Source organism: Taudactylus pleione, unplaced genomic scaffold (genome assembly GCF_031769625.1).
Source record: "Taudactylus pleione unplaced genomic scaffold, aTauple2 ptg000190l, whole genome shotgun sequence".
Classification (NCBI taxonomy): domain Eukaryota; kingdom Metazoa; phylum Chordata; class Amphibia; order Anura; family Myobatrachidae; genus Taudactylus; species Taudactylus pleione.
Window position 1 is genome coordinate 7,805,794 of NW_028284592.1, and position 17,178 is coordinate 7,822,971.

A 17,178-nucleotide genomic window follows, 5' to 3' on the forward strand; every position below is an offset into this window, starting at 1 on the left:
TGTGTCCCTGACTATGTCCCTGGTATTTACTAATAATTAATTAGTTCTACATGCTCTGCATTGCTGAGACACACAGTTGTGATAATATATATTATTTACATTTTTCAACAAAGATAAACTTGATACTTAACAAACATGCAGCAAGTAAAAGGACAGTAGATGGGGGAAAGTACAGACTATAGAAAAGGTACAGTACACTAGGGAAAGCAGTTGATCATTTTAAAAGGGGATAATGTGAATAAAGAAATGTTTAATGGTCATAACCATTCTCTCTCATTATTCTGATGTTTATATTCATATCACGTTGGACAATGGTCCTATATTTTCATTGCCTACTTCACAACTTCCCTGAATAAAAAAAAAATGCCTAAAACTACATCCAGATCTTCAGGTATACTACCCATTATGGCAAAGCTTCAATAGCCTGTATCCCATATAGGGCCGGTATGGCATTGACTGTACCACATACAACACACACATGCTCTGGTGTCTGCAAATGGTTGATTTCTTCCTGGAAATGAATGTGTGAGTGTTCTACAATTTATACTAAATCCACTTTTTTAGGGTTCTGTCAAATCCGCAGAAAAGGATTTAATAGGATCATAGAACAATAATCCTTTTAAAAAGTATGCTAAAAGTGACCCCCTAGCAGTGTACCCATATGATTATATACCAGGGCCCATAAATGCCTACGTACTAATAATTTCTGCTCACTGTCCTGGTAGTCCTCAGTAATGGCCAGTGCTGGAATATAGAGAATACTGGCAGTGCTGTGCTGGCCTGGCCTTTGCACTAATTTAGGTGGGATGGAGAAGTGATGAGGCGCAATGTTCACACCGATGTCACTTCAGTATTTCCACCTCTCCTGTATTGGCAGACCAGATGGTGCAACAGTGAGAATTGTGCCACTAGCTTGTTTACTGCATGGATGAAATGATCTTTAAATTAAAATGAACGATGTAGGCTTGGGCTCTGTTTAGTGTTCAGCCTATTCTGCATCCATGATAAAATGGCTAGTACTGGCCCGCACACTGAGCTGAATCCATCCAGTATTCTGTACTGTACATGGTCTGATTGTCAATATTCAGGATGTCAACATGTTCAGTATGGTGACATGTTCAGAATATTGACATTTAACATGTTAACATTAACAATGTCTACACTGACATTATGTAGACAGTTAAAATATCGACAATGGTATTTTACAGTAAACCTCACTATACAGATGGGTCCACATACATCTAGCCTCCTTGTGCGTTAAACAGCCCTTCTAGTTCGCGCCATGCCGTGGCGTGTCTTGGTAGCAATGAGCGTTTTTTTGTGCGTCTTTTTACCTTCAAATGCATCTTATTTGCACAACTATGCAACTAGATAGCACAAGCAGCTACTGCTGATTAAAATGATATACAGCATTCCTATGTTATGTGAGTGAGTGCGGGTGTATTTGCATGCGAAACGCTGCGTTAGTGTCAGTAACACTGTAACGTAGTGTTTAGCATGCAGATACACCAGCAGTCACACACAGAACATAGGCATGCTGCATATCATTTTAATCAGCAGAAGACACACAAAAAGAAGCTCAGCGCTACCAAGTCACACTGAGCTCCCGCGTTATGTGTGGTATGACTTGTAGCGCACAGAGAATAGATGTATATGGGCACATCTGTAAGTCGAACCCTAATTGAACCCTATCCCAAAAATCATGTGCCCACATAATAAATGTCGACATTAGGATTATGGGTGTGGACATTCTCAATGTCGACATAATGACTACATACCGTGTACATAGTATTCAAGTATCCAGGTTAAAATGACTATTGTGATTTCTGCCCTTATTATTAGCATTTACTTATATAGCACCAAAATATTCTGTTGCACTTTATAATTGGGAACAAATCAGTAATAGATCAGTGATAAAACAAGACTTGGTAATAACAAACAGACAACAGGGAAGAGGTCCCTGCTCACGATCTTACAATCTATGGAGAAAGGATAAGTGCAGATTGGTCCATCCAGATTGCAGAGGTTCTTGTTGGGTTGTATAATCCAGTCACACACTAGTGTTGGCCTATGGTCAGTGGGCTGCGTGAGTGTAAAAAGAGAAAATATGTAGTTATATGTGGACTGTATAGTGGGGATGTAATTGAGTAGGATAGCTTATGAAGGTTATGTGGGTAGTTCTTGATATTGACAAGCTTGCCTAAAGAGGTGAGTTTTCAGGGAACACTTGAAGGTTTAGAGGCTAGAGGAAAGTCTTGTGTGAGAAAGGGTATAGCACCAAGTGGGTGCAGTCCCAATGAAGTCCAGTAACTGTCAATGGGAACAGGTAATGACTGAGTGTGTATGAGAGACACATATTTTGCAGGGTGAAGGGGTCGAACTGGGAGATATTTTGAGATAAGCGAAAAGACATATGTTGGTGTAGTTAGGTTAATAGAATCAGGGTTAACTGGGGGAGGGGTGTTGCGTCTCTCTCTAAATATTTATATATATATATATCTATATGTATATTTATTATTTATTTATTACCAGTTATTTATATGGTGCACACATATTCCCCAGCGCTTTACATAGAATATTTGGCCATTCGCATCAGTATTCTTACCACATGCTCACACACATAGACACTAGGGTTCATTTTTGTTAATTTATGTTGGGAGCCACTTAACCTACCAGTATATTTCTGTCTGTTGGGAACACATGGTAGCTGGTGGGTTGGTTATAGTATTGGGATGGGTACGGGATGCCGGCGCTCGGGATCCCGGTGGTCAGAATCCAGACGCCGGCATCCTGAAGGGTTAGGATACCGACACTGGTTGGTATCCTACCACTCCTCTTCTTCCTATCCTAACCCTCCCTGGTGCCTGAACCTAACCTCCCCCACTAATGCCTAAACCTAACCCTCCCCCCTTAGTGTCTAACTCTATTACCTAACCCACCCCCTAACAATGCTACTTACCTTCGGGATTCCGGCGGTTGGGATCCCGGCGCTGGGATTCTGACAGGTGTCGTGCTTCCGACGCCAGCATTCTGACCGCCGGAATCACCGCAGTCGGGATATTGATCGCATCCTGTAGGATGGGTGAGAAGCAATGAAAACGTATTAAAAAGTCACTTGCGGTTAGAAACTTGAGCACAGATGAGAGAATCAAATAAATTTGTTTGGCAATATCCAGAACCTTTCTATAGGAGTAGTAGATAGTCTTATATGTGAGGAAGTTGCTTGGAGTACAAGACTTACACCACTGATGTTCTACTTTACTTGAGAGTTTTTGTAGGCATCTTGTTACTGTAGAATGCCATGGTTGACACCTACGTCAACGTGAAGTTTGAAGGGTAGCTGGAGCCACTTCATCAAGGGCTTTGTGTACGGATTCAGTATGATTTACCGCTGGCCGCAGAGGGGATAATTACTGAACACTTTGACATATCAACAGAGTCTAATAGTGGGGGAACAAACCCCGTGGCTAATTATCCATGCTAGCAAATTCAATTAGCAGGGTTTACTCTGCTTGTTAAGACCCAGAAGTGACCTTTTTCTCGCACCTTCAGGAGCTGCGAGGAAAGTCTGCAAAAAAAGGCACCCTACAGGGTTTAATGTGCGGAAAAACCCATTGATTCCTCACTTTACGCTGGTTTACTGAGTGGGGAAAAGGCTGATTTATTGAATAGCTTTTCCCCACATGGCAGGAACAATTACCTGTGGAGTATAGTACGAGGCTAATTGTATTCCCCCCTAAAGTTTTATTAGAGACATATTTCCAATGTTCCTTTAAACCTAATATTTTGTTTATATGCTGCTTTTTAACATGTATGTACACAGACTTGCCTTCCTCCCATATGCTTCAAATTAACGCAATAATTTCAAAAATGTAAATGATCTGGCTATGTAAATGTGTAGTTTAAAAACAATACTCTTTTTTACAGCATCCTGGATGCATAAACATGTATCTTGTATCAGTAAAGAGGAAATTCTCATTCCCAATACCACATGATTACTATTAATGTCACTGCTAATGCTAAGTTATAATGTTCTATTTACCAAGGGAGGGTTTGAAAACAGAGCTCATAAATACAGACCTTTGCCTTGCAGAAATATAGTAGTGTTTCTTTGTAGCGTGCATAGGTGATTAGAGGTATTTGTGGTGATATCATGTGATGTTATAGACAGCATAACAGCTGGGAACTTAGTCACCGCAAACACCAGAAAGGCTGTCAGTAGTGTATAATAACGAGAACAGCTTATGTGTTTCTGTCGTTTTTGGAAAATACTAAATAAATGCAGCTGAACAGAGAACTGAGGACCTGATTTAGAGGTGGATGCAGTGTCAATGTTGGACACAGTGGAGCGATTTTTGGCAACCGCGCATCTGCCAAATCCACACTGCGCACATGCTGCGATGGGTTTCAGATGGCAGTCACACCAAGGATATTTTCGCAAAGTGAGTGACAGGTAGTCAGCGTTTGGGAGAGGTAACAGGTGGTGGCTACAAAAACGCAGACGTGTCAGGAACATTTTCTGGGCGTTCCCCAGTGAGCTACTGCAAATTTGTACTCAGCTGCAGAGGCCCCGGCGTCTTAAGTGTGACGAACATTCTGAGACAGCATAGGCTTGTTCCCGATGTATCGGCTTTTGTATGCAAGTGGTGGGTGTGAGATGCCGATGGTGGGCGTCTCTGTGCTAAATCATTTGCATATTTTAACAGAAGTATGGAATAGAAATCACGACAGGATTTGCGTGCACCTCTGAATCAGGTCCAGAACCCCGGGCCAAATGTCATAGGGTGAGAGGTTAGAAAATGTGAGAGTAAACTCGGCCAATGTAATAGAGTCCGAGAACATGCAAACTTGTATGTTTTTTAGATTCAAAAATTCTCACGATTTAAACTCTCATGCAGATGTTTTCCCATTTTGAAAAAAAAACAACTTGACCAATGTAGTAGTGTGAGAGTTAACTGCTAAACTCTCACATTGTCTAAGCTCTCACCCTATTACATTTGGCCCCACTCAAACATACTGTACGTTTAGAAAAACAATGCACAGAAATGGGTTTAACTTGTTCACTGTAGAGAACATATGGGGCACCATTTGTACTCTGCAGCGAGGTTCTGGATTGAAAAAAAGTTTTCATCTTTGCCCCACTGGTCCTAACTATAGGTAGGGATGCCAGGCAGCTTCAGATGAGCACCGGAAAGTGATCATCAGACAATATTACCCTGTGCTACGGAAAAATACATTTTCCGTATATGGGTACTGTTTTCGTATATATGGGTACTGGTCCATACTGGTCCGCACATACGTGGGACATCCTATCCTGCAAGAGGGAGTCTCCTCTTTCAAATGACGTGCCTCCTTCGTAGTTATTGTCTGGTGATCACCAGATAGTAATAGAAACAGTACACGAAAAATAAAATTTTCCACAGATAGGGGAGACCTAAAGCCCATATCTCCTCCATATTGTCTCAAAAAAAAAGTAGTCCCTCGTCTAATGTGGTAGTTTGTCTAGTTTATAAATTGGTAGCCCTTAAATCTTTGTGGTGTTTATAAGTTTAAAAAATAACCACGTTTGCTTTCAGGTTTACTCTCTTGAAAATTCAATCAAAAGAATAACTTTTTTTTTACATTTCGGTTGGTGTTTTCTGAAAATATAAAGTCTTCTGAAAAAAAACAAGGTATCATTTGTGTGGGTGCCGCATAAAAAAAAAAATCAGTGTTTTTGGAATGTGACAAGCGCTAACGTCGGAAAATGGCCTCAGCACAAGGATGAGAAAACCCTCAGCAGTGAAGGGGTTAATGGATGAAAATAAAACAATGCTTTTGAATGCATTCCTATAGCTAAGAACAGTCAGTAACTCTTAATATATCGCCATTGACTAAACAGCTTTAAAATAAATATTGTTTCGTCCTTTATCAGAACTTTGGTATTATTTTTCTTAAGACTGCATTATCAGTAAAATGTGAAATGTCCAGCTCTGTGAACTCTGTGCTAGATAAACATTGTTCTAGTACAGCGTTTATATGATAATGATACATGTTTTTGTGTAACAGCATCAGTAAAGTGACAACAAGATCAGGATTGAAGTAAGGTAGTGTTTATAACAATTTGGAAGAGTTTATTGATTCATTGTGACATTTGCAGAAGCTAGAGCTGTTGTGCGATATTTACTTTGAGTTTGTATTCAATAAATAAAGTTTTTTTTGTTTCATACCAGCAGTAAATGAAGCTGTAAGTAATTGAGCTGGGCAGTTGTGTAGACTGATTTTATTGTTCACGCTTTAGCAGCCATTATAGACAGCTGTCACCAAATGCTTATTGCAGCAGTCAGCACACACATTGGTAGGCATTTACTTCAATTCTTTGTAGAATTGAAAAAAAAAAACGATATTCCGCGCTACCTCTATAATAAATTCGATTGGAATTAAAAAATACAAATATAAATATATAGATATATAAATAACTATGAGCAAAGATGGAATGTGTGTATATCACAATAATGTTTATTAACCACTAAAAAAAACCATGTTATAATAAGAAATAAGACACGAGTTATTATATAAGACAATATAAGGTACCAACAACAAAAAGATAAAACACACTGTTACACTGTATCATATGGATGTAATAATGTTGCTAATCACTGTGGTCCGTCTGCAAATGGATGCATATGATAAATGGATATATAATGCAGTCCAGAACTAAATGGCTTTCCTTCATGTGGAGTTAGACATATAGTGAACCTCTTTAATTAACTGATGAAGACAGGAAATTCCTGATTGTTGATAGGAATGATTATAAAGTCACGTATTCAATCTAATATTGGAACATATGTTTCAGCCATCTGTCGATCATGAATCCGTGCATTGGATCACATGCACTTGTTTGCTCCCAAAATTACTTAAATTAGCCTTATGCTGTAGTAAAACATATGTATATACAGGTCCATCAGTTTATTTCTCCCATATTAAAAGCTCAACCCACTGCAGAAGATTGAGCACAGTCTCTGGGCAGAAAAAAAGTCTAAGTTGTAAACAATCAACCAGGCAAAAATTAAAATTGAGACAACATGCAGATCGTGTCTCCAATTAAACCGGACCGTATTCTCATATTATAGACTGTGAGTACTCACAAATTAGTAAGAACCACGTTGGGGCCCCCTGATCTCTGTGGTCCAGAGTCTCGTGTATTCAGCCGGGATATACTGGAGACTGAGCTGGATACTGTGGATGTATTAGGTGTTCAACGGAAACCAGAGTGGAGAAGTGACTGGAGCATTGACCAAGTGCAACAGAGCAACAATGTAACCGTGTAGCAAGGTGAGTTGAAGATTGAGCACAGTCTCTGGGCAGAAAAAAAGTCTGATCTCTGTGGTTCGGAGTCCTGTGTATTTGTCACATGTCACCTTTGAAAAAGTCACATGACACGTGACGAAACGAGTTAGACAGGACGCAGGACGTTCCTTCAATTCGTTCTTGCTAGTTCGTGAGTACTCACAGTCTATGATATGAGAATACGGTGCGATTTAATTGGAGACACGATCTGCATGTTGTCTCAATTTAAATTTTTGCCTGGCTGATTGTTTACAACTTAGACTTTTTTTCTGCCCAGAGACAGTGCTCAATCTTCTGCAGCGGGTTTAGCTTTTAATATGGGAGAAATAAACTGATGGACCTGTAAATACATATGTTTTACTAATAATTTTGGGAGCAAACAAGTGCATGTGATCCAATGCACGGATACCGCTATTGATGTTCGACAGATAGCTGATTTCACTGTATGTCTGCGGAAGTGTGAACTAAGGGCCTGTTCAGACCCATTTGCTAGATGCGATCGCTCGCATCCAGCGTATGCAAATTTTTCAAAGTGACGTCATGGGAAGCATGCCCTCACTAAGGCATAAGCACACCCACTTTAGCTGTGCGAGCGATCGCGTATGTAGAGTCGCCCATTAGCGCACGTCATCTCCAGGAAGTGTATTAAAACATTGGTACATCGAGCACCATCGGTAGTGAACGCAGCACTTGCGGTAGCCTTACCCTGCTGCAAGCACTGCGAGGACTTCAGTGTAAAAAACAGGCATTTGACGTGTACTATGACGGTGCCTTAAAAACCGCGTTGAAACACCCTGGCACACCTGCGTTTGCACCTTCACTCCCCCGTTATTAGTGTCCTGCCCGTTACCACCCACAAACGGCCTCTCCTGTTACTCATTTCACTGGGCTGTCTTTGCTAAGCGAGCGACCGGCCTGCGATCGCACAGAGTAGTTCACACATGCGCAGAACGAAGCATGCGCATTCGCAAAACATCAGGCCGCTTTCAAGCGCACATCGCTAGCGAACGGGTCTGAATCAGGCCCTAACTCCGCATGAAGGAAAGCCATTTAGTTCTGGACTGCGTTATATATCCATTTATCATATGTATCCATTTGTAGATGGACACAGTGATTAGCAACATTATTACATTTATATGATACAGTGTAACAGTGTGTTTTATCTTTTTGTTGTTGGTACCTTTTATTGTCTTACATAATAACTCATGTCTTATTTCTTATTATAACATGTTTTTTTTAGTGGTTAATAAACATTATTGTGATATACACACATTCCATATTTGTTCATAGTTATTTTTTTATTTATATATCTATATATTTATATTTGTATTCTCTAATTCCAATTGAATTTATTATAGAGGTAGTGCAGAATATCGTTTTGTTTTTTGTTTTTTTTGTTAGTACATTACAAACATACACAGAGTTTGTTTATTCTGCTGCAACCCTATAGTATATCCTAACAAGAGGATTGTTAATGGGTATGGGCACCAGAATTGGTGCTTTTTATCTTTTCAGAAGAGCATTTCCTCTATATTTCTTGTGTACAATGGGCTGATTCGTGCTGGACGCTATAGAACAGCACAGCGTCTGTGCTAAAATATGCTGGAGGTGTCTTAAGTCAAAAGATGCCCACTGACGACTTTTCTGATCCACTGCTGCGTCCGAAGACACAGCATTGGATCAACTGCGTGAACATCGGACTTCTGAGTAACCTTCATGCACACTGTAAGGGCCAGTAAAGCAGCATCCTAGGACGTAGTCACTAGCTTTTAAAGAGCACCATTCCCCTGTCTAGCTCAGCAACCTGGGTATCAGGCAGCTCCTGCTCACATCTCATGTAGCAGCGGTGCATGAGGCTTCTCTCTGTCCTCCTATCAGTCTGTCCACAGTAATGAGCTCGAACTAAATTAAAGGCTGCAGCTGATTGGACAAATCAATCTGGCTGTCTAGTCTGCCACTAATTGGAGGAATTGTGCTGTGTGAATAGCATGGAGGAGTCACTAGAATGGCAGAGAGAAACTCAGGGTACCACTGCCTGGTGAGTAGTGTTGGAGTAAATGAGCTTCATCTCCTCCTATGGGATCCTCATGGTACTGCATAGCAATTATAAAGAAGATATTTTAACATCTTGAAAACTTACTGTTTTTCTCAGAAGTAAGTTAATTTTGAGGTCTGCATTATCTGTGCTGTCCGGAGCATTATAAAGAGAACATAGTAATATTGTACATAGCTTCATTACCAACAGAGGGTCTGATTCAAATTGCTATTGTCCACACTGTGCTTCACTTATATCTGAGCATATGCAACTATGGATATTCAGAGTTGTATGCATCTCGGCCGCATTCCATTTGTCCTGAGAGTGTGGCATGGCGTGTAGACAGATTTGGGGGATATTCACAGGTGAGCATGTGCAGAGATCGGTCTGATTTTGGATGGATCTCTTGCCCCGGGTAAAGGGCTAGAGCAATGCGCACTACAATGCGGTGATGCTGCCAACTATGAGTATGGACAAAGATCCACATTTATAACCAAGCACATGAGGTGACCCCATATGCATGCAATGCTGAATCAGCCTCAGCGTGAGCACTTGAGGTACTGTCACCTTTTTTTATTGAAGCAAATGGCAGCAAAATACAAAAATGAACAACATGCATGAAATCAAAGCAAGTTACACTAGATAAACTAAGCAAAAGTAAATACCACAGAAATCCTATCATAAATAACAATGTGAGACATAAAAGGTTATAAACCAAGGACTCAACAGAAGGCATTATAGTCAGAGAACCTACACCTCACACCCAGGGGAAGGAAGCTATTGGGAAGGAGAGAAGGGCGAAAAGAAAGAACACATGGGGAAGCACCTACATTTCAGTAAAAGACCAAGGGGTAAATTTACTAAGTCGGTTTTGGTTCCATTTAAAATTGACCAAAATAGAACCAACATCCTCACAAAATCAGCCACAGTGTTTCTATTCAAAATAGATAATTTACGAACAGTCAATTTTGGGTTCCATTCTGATGGTGCATTGGTTTCGTTTTGAAGTTCTAAATGTGTTCTATTCACCCTCAATATAACCCAAAATTGACCCTGAATAGACACAAAATCATACAAAAGCATTCATTTTGGCCAAATCATGTCGCATGCACTGTATTACCCACAAACACCTTCGTCCTAGTGCTAATTTCCATATCCATGATTTTTAAAAAGTCATTGCTATGCCTTTAAATGCATGATTTATACAGCCAAAGTGCCCCACATGTTTCTCTCCCATGTTTTTTCCATCATATTGTGTTTCCAGACAATTCCACATGATTTAAAACCAAATAGAACTGTTTCTTATGGTTCTATTGAAAATGGTGATTTTGGGTCTATTTTTGGTCTATTTTCAAATCAACTGTTAGAAATCTACTGATGGCTATGGGGAAGTACCAATGGTCTATTTGAAGTTCTATTTGTGTGAGAAGTCTAATTTATGGGGATTTGGAGTTGGTTTTGCATTTAGTAAATACCTTATTGTCAAAATCACCACAAATTCACCTCAAAATCACCACAAAATAGAATGGAACTGAATTTTATCCCCAAGGAGAATAATTATTAATGGACTGACATAAAGCTGAGGAGGAGGGAATAGATTGGAAGCTCAGAAGCCACCATTCTGAGTTCATGCCATCTTTAAAGTTACCACAAAGGGCAAATGGAGAGAATGGTAGTCATTAAGGCCCGCTTTCCTGCGTACTATGTTCCATAGTTTTCTAGTTGTCCTTAACAGGGGATTATCCTGTATTTCAGAAGGTACATCCTGGTCATGTTGGTGGAGGAAACACACAAGATCATCAGAGGTGAGGAAGTTCCACTCTAGAGAGGTATTGGCCTGCTAGTCAGTGCCATGTATCCAGTCTCTCAGATAGCACAGAATAGCTGGCTGATTATATGTCGAGATGTCAGAGAAAGTAATGGCCCCTTTAGCTTTAGTTTGACACAACTTGCGTAAACCCATTCATGCCTGACCACCACTCCTAATGAAGCTATGAAATAGAAAATGAATAGTGCCATTATCTTGTTTGGTCAGAAGAAGGGGCAATGACTGAACTTAACATAATAACTTAAGGAAGGAAGCCATGTTTATTAAACCAGCTCTACCTAGGCAAGAGAGCATAAGATGTTGCCAGCCTTTTAATTCATCAGATAATGTATTAATAGCTGTGGTTATATTAAGACAGTAAAGGATAACAGGATTTTCGGGCAATTGGATACCTACATACTTCAAGCTGACTGTACCCCACTGCAGTGGGCAGGCTACTCCCCAAGTTGGAAGCCTATGACGAGTGTCTAGGAGCATTGCAGCAGATTTATCCGTGTTGATAATAAAACCTGTTAAAGGAACAAAGAAATTAAGTTTATCAACTGAAGTAACGAACAAGGGTTGGAAATATATAGGAGAACATCATCCACAAAAGTCGAGAGTTTGCTCTCCTTATGACCAATGTGAATGCCTATATATGCACAGGATCCATAATATAGGATCCAGGTCAATATTAAACAGAAGGGGTGAAATTGGGCAGCCCTTGTGCATTCTACGTTCCATGGAAATCTTATCCTCCTTGAGTCCGTTAAGTAAGATAAATGTGGTAGGAAATTTATAAACATAACGGATCAGTTTGACAAAATCGGTCTCAATTTTTAGAATGGCAAAATGGTGAGGCCAAAGCACCATATAAAATGCTGTGTGGGCACCTAGACTTACAAGCATGATGATAGAGTCAGTGTGAGATTTGAGTGGAGGTGGGCACTGCAGTAATAGCAGTCTGGATCCCCTACACTCGCCTTCTTGTCTGCCATTCTCCTCTGCCCTCTAATTAGTAAGGCATTTTTGCTCACAGAACTGCTGCTCGCTGGATGTTTTTTTGTTTGTGCTGTGCTTGAAAATCACACAATATCAGCATTATCTGAGATACTCAACCAACCCCGTCTGCACTAGCAGTCATTCCACTGTGAAAGTTGATTAGATCACATTTTTTAACAACCCTGGTGTATGGTCTGAACCATAACTGATTCTGATTCTGATACCATGTATGCATGGATTCATGCATTGAGCTGCTGCCACGTAATTGGATGAATAGACACTTGCATTAACTACTTGATTCACAGTTGTGCTCCTAACATAGCAGGTTCGTTAAATACTGAGTTACTGAAGACTTGTGTACAAATAAGCAAGAATTAAACTATAATGCTCTTATGGGGATTGCAATCATGTGAACATAAACAGCATTTTGATGTAGTGTAATGTGTACTTAATGCTCTTTTGGTTATTAGAACAGAACACTAACCCACATATACTGTATTTCTTGTTATTCTGACTTTAGTCCACTAATGTACATTCACCTACCCATTGCAGCAGGATGAGTGATAATAGACTAGTGATTAGTGTAGGATTAGTGTATGGTACAGGCTGTATGAACACATTACACTGGTGCTTTGATGCCATAAAATGAGTTTACCTAACCTTCTACTTATCTACCATGTGCCCTTTGCTTGTTCAACGTCCCCTCACGAATCCCCTGAAAAATATATTGCCCTGAACTGCATTAGTGTGCCTACGTGTATCCATTGATGTTGAGATACTACGACTAAAACCCATTTCAATGGATGATCACTGGTTCTATAACACTAGATAATCACTCTCTGCCAGTGTCTCCATATGCTGCCACCTCTCACGAATTGTGCACCAGTCATTTTATTAACATTTCAAATATTGTATAGTAATTCAAGAGTGGAATACTAGAGACTGAAGGATACCTCGGAAATGTAAGAGATTTAACCAATGGAATAAGAGGCATCAGCTGCCTTTGTAGCACTCCTAGAGTGATGACAGATCTAAATCTAACCAAGGCTACATGGTCACTGCTCAAAATAGGTTTCCTCAGTAGGACCAACCCATAAGTATCACTCCAGCAGACAATTCCCATTCTGCATCACTTCACCCAAATTACACTTTGAAAAACCATGTCAAATCCTTTGCAGCTAGACATTATGGGGTACATTTATAAAAGTGAGAGTTTTTAGAAGTAAGTTTTAGAAGAGATGTTGCCCACAGCAACCAATCAGATTCTATCTATTATCTTCTAGAAGGTGCTAGTTAAATGTTAAGTAGAATCCTGATTGGTTGCTATGGGCAACATCTCTTTTAAAAAACTCACTTCTAAAAACTCTCACTTTAGTAAATTTACCCCCATGACTTACTCTTTTAAATATGTTTTTTCATGTTGGTTTTGTTGAAAAAATAATAAGACCTGGTGATAGCTAGGTGATTATAATTATGTCCTACAGTGTAAAAACACAGATTTGAAAGAGGGTAATGCTTGGTAAAATGAAATTATATAAAAATATCTTCATAGGAATATAAGCGATCAGGTTCATTACTTTACTGAGATATAGCAGGGTGTCCTAAAAATAGTCACCCAAATGAGGCCTTTGTCACAAGAAAACCACAGACTGGTTTCACAATTCCTACACTAAATTCCAACATCATGTTTTGTTAGTGCTGACACCCGAGTAGGCATGCTTGTGGTGGATGGTGGAGTATTTTGTGTTTTCTACTGCCAGGGATGCAGATATGAAACTTAACTGTAGGCATCAATTTGCCTGGTTTCAATAATGCAAAAGTTATTTAGTATTGTTGATCCTGACACGTGTACACCTTCTATTCCATGACACTACACTTCATACACTCAGACACCCCCCTGATCCACCCAGCCACAGCACTGGCCTTCCTTTACCGCATTACAAAACTGTGTGCCATGCAAGGTGCATCTCATACTGATAGTCTCGTGGTATGGCCACCTGTTGGGAACATGCTTAAACAGGATGGTAACGTTGTCAAAGTCACATTTATTCCAGAAGAATAATGAAACCTGCATGTGTGTATATAGTAAGCTCACTAAGCACTGATGTCAGGTATCACAGCCTATATATTCTATGACATTGTTACAGTGCATTCCTGGCAGCAGCATTTCCATTGTTCCGTTGTTTGGGGTTTACATGAAAACTTTTGTACTCCAAAATGTTGCAGGGCAGTCATAGCTGTTATATGCTGCATGAAATATAAAAATCATCATTACCTATTTTCTAAATTACTTATTTCATATTTCTAGAAGAGGACTGCCATCAAGTTCAACATTCACACTAGAAGACAGTGCATACCAGACATCTGAACAGAGCACAATAGAAATGGACAATGACAACGGCTCCGTCTTTGACGTCTACTTAGTGAGTATTTTCTGAACACAATAATTCTGCTACAATCCTGGCAAGCTTAAAGTAGCCAGTGATGCTACAAATTATTACCAGTTATTTATATAGCGCACACATATTCCGCAGCGCTTTACAGAGAATATCTTACCATTCACATCTGTCCCTGCCCCAGTGGAGCTTACAATCTATATTCCCTACGACATGCTCGCAAACATACACACTATGGTCAATTTTGAGGGAAGCCAATTAACCTACCAGTATATTTTTGGAGTGTGGAAGGAAACCGGAGTACCCGGAGGAAACCCACGCAAGCACAGGGAGAATATACAAACTCCACACAGTTAGGGCCGTGGTGGGAATCAAACCCATGACCTCAGTGCTGTGAGGCAGTAACGCTAACCATTACACCGTCTGTGCTGCCATAACAAATAAAAACAACATTATGTAGGTTCCTGCACTTGAAGAACATGGCACATATATCTTAGGTTCAATCATGCTTATTACCAATAGAACATGGTACTTCTAAGCATCAGTTTATAAGACACAGCAATACCTGTCCTCCTCTGGAGTACCCCTGTTTAGTTGGGTTGCTTGGATACCATTGTGCAGCCTTAGGACTGTCCAGCTCCCTCCCCCTTCAGCCTCATTCTGTGTTACATTATCTGTGAAAATCCGCTCTCTACGGGCAGGATTGAAATACTAGCTGGTCGCACAAGGCAGCTTGGAGGAAGACAATTTGTTTTGAATGTATGCATCCGCCCTAACTAGACCATATTATCCCTCAGTTACCAGAGTGGCCAGCTTTACTTTAGTAGAGGAAAACCATGATTTGTTGAATAGACTTAAGCTATTAAACTGCTGTTTCCTCTGAAATATTCTCCAGGCAGTACTAACTGGAGTTTCTAGTGTTCGGAACACATAAGGTATAACTTACTGCCGGAAGTGTGAAGTTATTTTTCTTTGAATGCCTATAATCTTTATATTAAAAAATCACATAAAACTATACCAGTTTTTCTTCTGATTGAGTCTATTCCTACTGTGGCAAAGTGAATCACTTACCATATGCCTTTGTATTGAATTCAGCTATAATGGCTGCTGGCCGGTTACAGGGTTAAGATGCCCAACAGAGCACCTGGGCTAATCAGCTTCATGTAGGGAAGCAAGGAACTGGTAGCCTCAGGGAAAGGAAACATGGGTTTAGTGCCAGATAATTAGGTTAGAGCTGGGATAGAGCCTAGCCTTTAGAAAGGTGATTCTTGTGGGCGAGGTGATTGATGCTGAACCAGATGACCGATCTAAGTCATTTTGACTGTGGTAGCCTAGTGCTAGGAATCACCAAAGAGAAATTGATTTATGTGAAAGGTATCTGCCATTCTAACAAATAAAGCAGACGATCATGCCAAGTTGCACTGTGAGCGTCATCTTGAAGGTGTCAGTATCATAGATACATAGTTGTGTTCAGCTCAGCCCCTCATTGAGGGAAGAACAAATTCGGTTTTGCTTGTTTTCGGGCTGCCGTCTTACTCAGTCCTTTTATTAATGAGCTAGGGGATAGAAAAGGACTTTAAAATATTTGTTGGCAGAAAGCTAAGTAGCGGCACACATGAATGACTTCAGTAGCAAAAACAAGTGCCTACCCTAAGGAAATACATTTATGTACCTTACAGGTACGGTTAGTTGGGATGCATTTAATATCCCGGATGCGGGTATAACGGCGGTCAGAAAGCAAATTCCGGAATCCCGACACTAGTCAGAATATCGGCGCCGGCATCCTGACCGCCGAAGGTAAGCAATGGGGTTAGGGTTAGGGGTTAGAGTTAGGCACTAAGGGGGGAGGGTTAGGTATAGGGTGCGGGAGGGGTAGGTTAGGTTTAGACACCAGGGGGGGGGGAATTAGGTTCAGGCACCGGGTAGGGAGGGTTAGGATAGGAGCCGCGGGAAGGGTTAGGATACCTACCGACAGGTGTCGGTATCCTAACCCTGCCGGGATCCCGGCGTCGGGATTCTGACCCATCCCAGTTAGTTACCCTCTGCTAGAGACTGCATCTACACAAATGAAGATGAAAGACGTGGGGCCAAATGTAATAGGGTGAGAGTTAGAAAATGTGAGAGTTTAGCAGTAAACTCTCACATTGGATGAGTTTTATCTTCAAAATGGGAAAACATCTGAATGAGATTTTAAATCGTGAGTTTTTTAAGTCTAAAAAACATGCAAGTTCACTTTGTTACTTTGTTTTTGGACTCTGTTACATTGGCAAAGTTTAAAAAGTGTCAGAAACTCTCACTTTTCTAAACTCTCACCCTATTACATTTGGCCCCTGGTGTTTTTTATGGCAAAAATTAGGGTCAATAATACCTTTACATTGTAGTTTAAAAAATAAAATGCAGACGGAGTACAATGGACACAGGTAAAAACATTGTAATGGAATTGCCTTATGGTTCATAATTATTTAAATGTGAGTCTGTTAGTAGCCTCTTACACATTTAAGTAAAGTATAATGTACTGAGGAGTAAATAACCCCATGACTCACAGCTCCAAACATATACACTCCATACAGTGTATTCAGTATAGCACTTGTATAGTTCTGTATAGTGCT

General features: G+C 40.2%; 1 protein-coding gene across 4 annotated transcripts in view; it reads left to right on the forward strand.

The window, feature by feature from the left end:
- Nucleotides 1–17,178, forward strand: part of PIP5K1B (phosphatidylinositol-4-phosphate 5-kinase type 1 beta) — a 159,560-nt gene that overhangs the window by 127,869 nt on the left and 14,513 nt on the right. For all 4 annotated transcript variants that reach the window (XM_088476651.1, XM_088476650.1, XM_088476652.1 and 1 more), the window contains one exon: nt 14,482–14,596. In XM_088476651.1, coding sequence (XP_088332777.1) covers nt 14,482–14,596 — 115 coding nt within the window. The remainder of the gene's footprint in view (nt 1–14,481; nt 14,597–17,178) is intronic.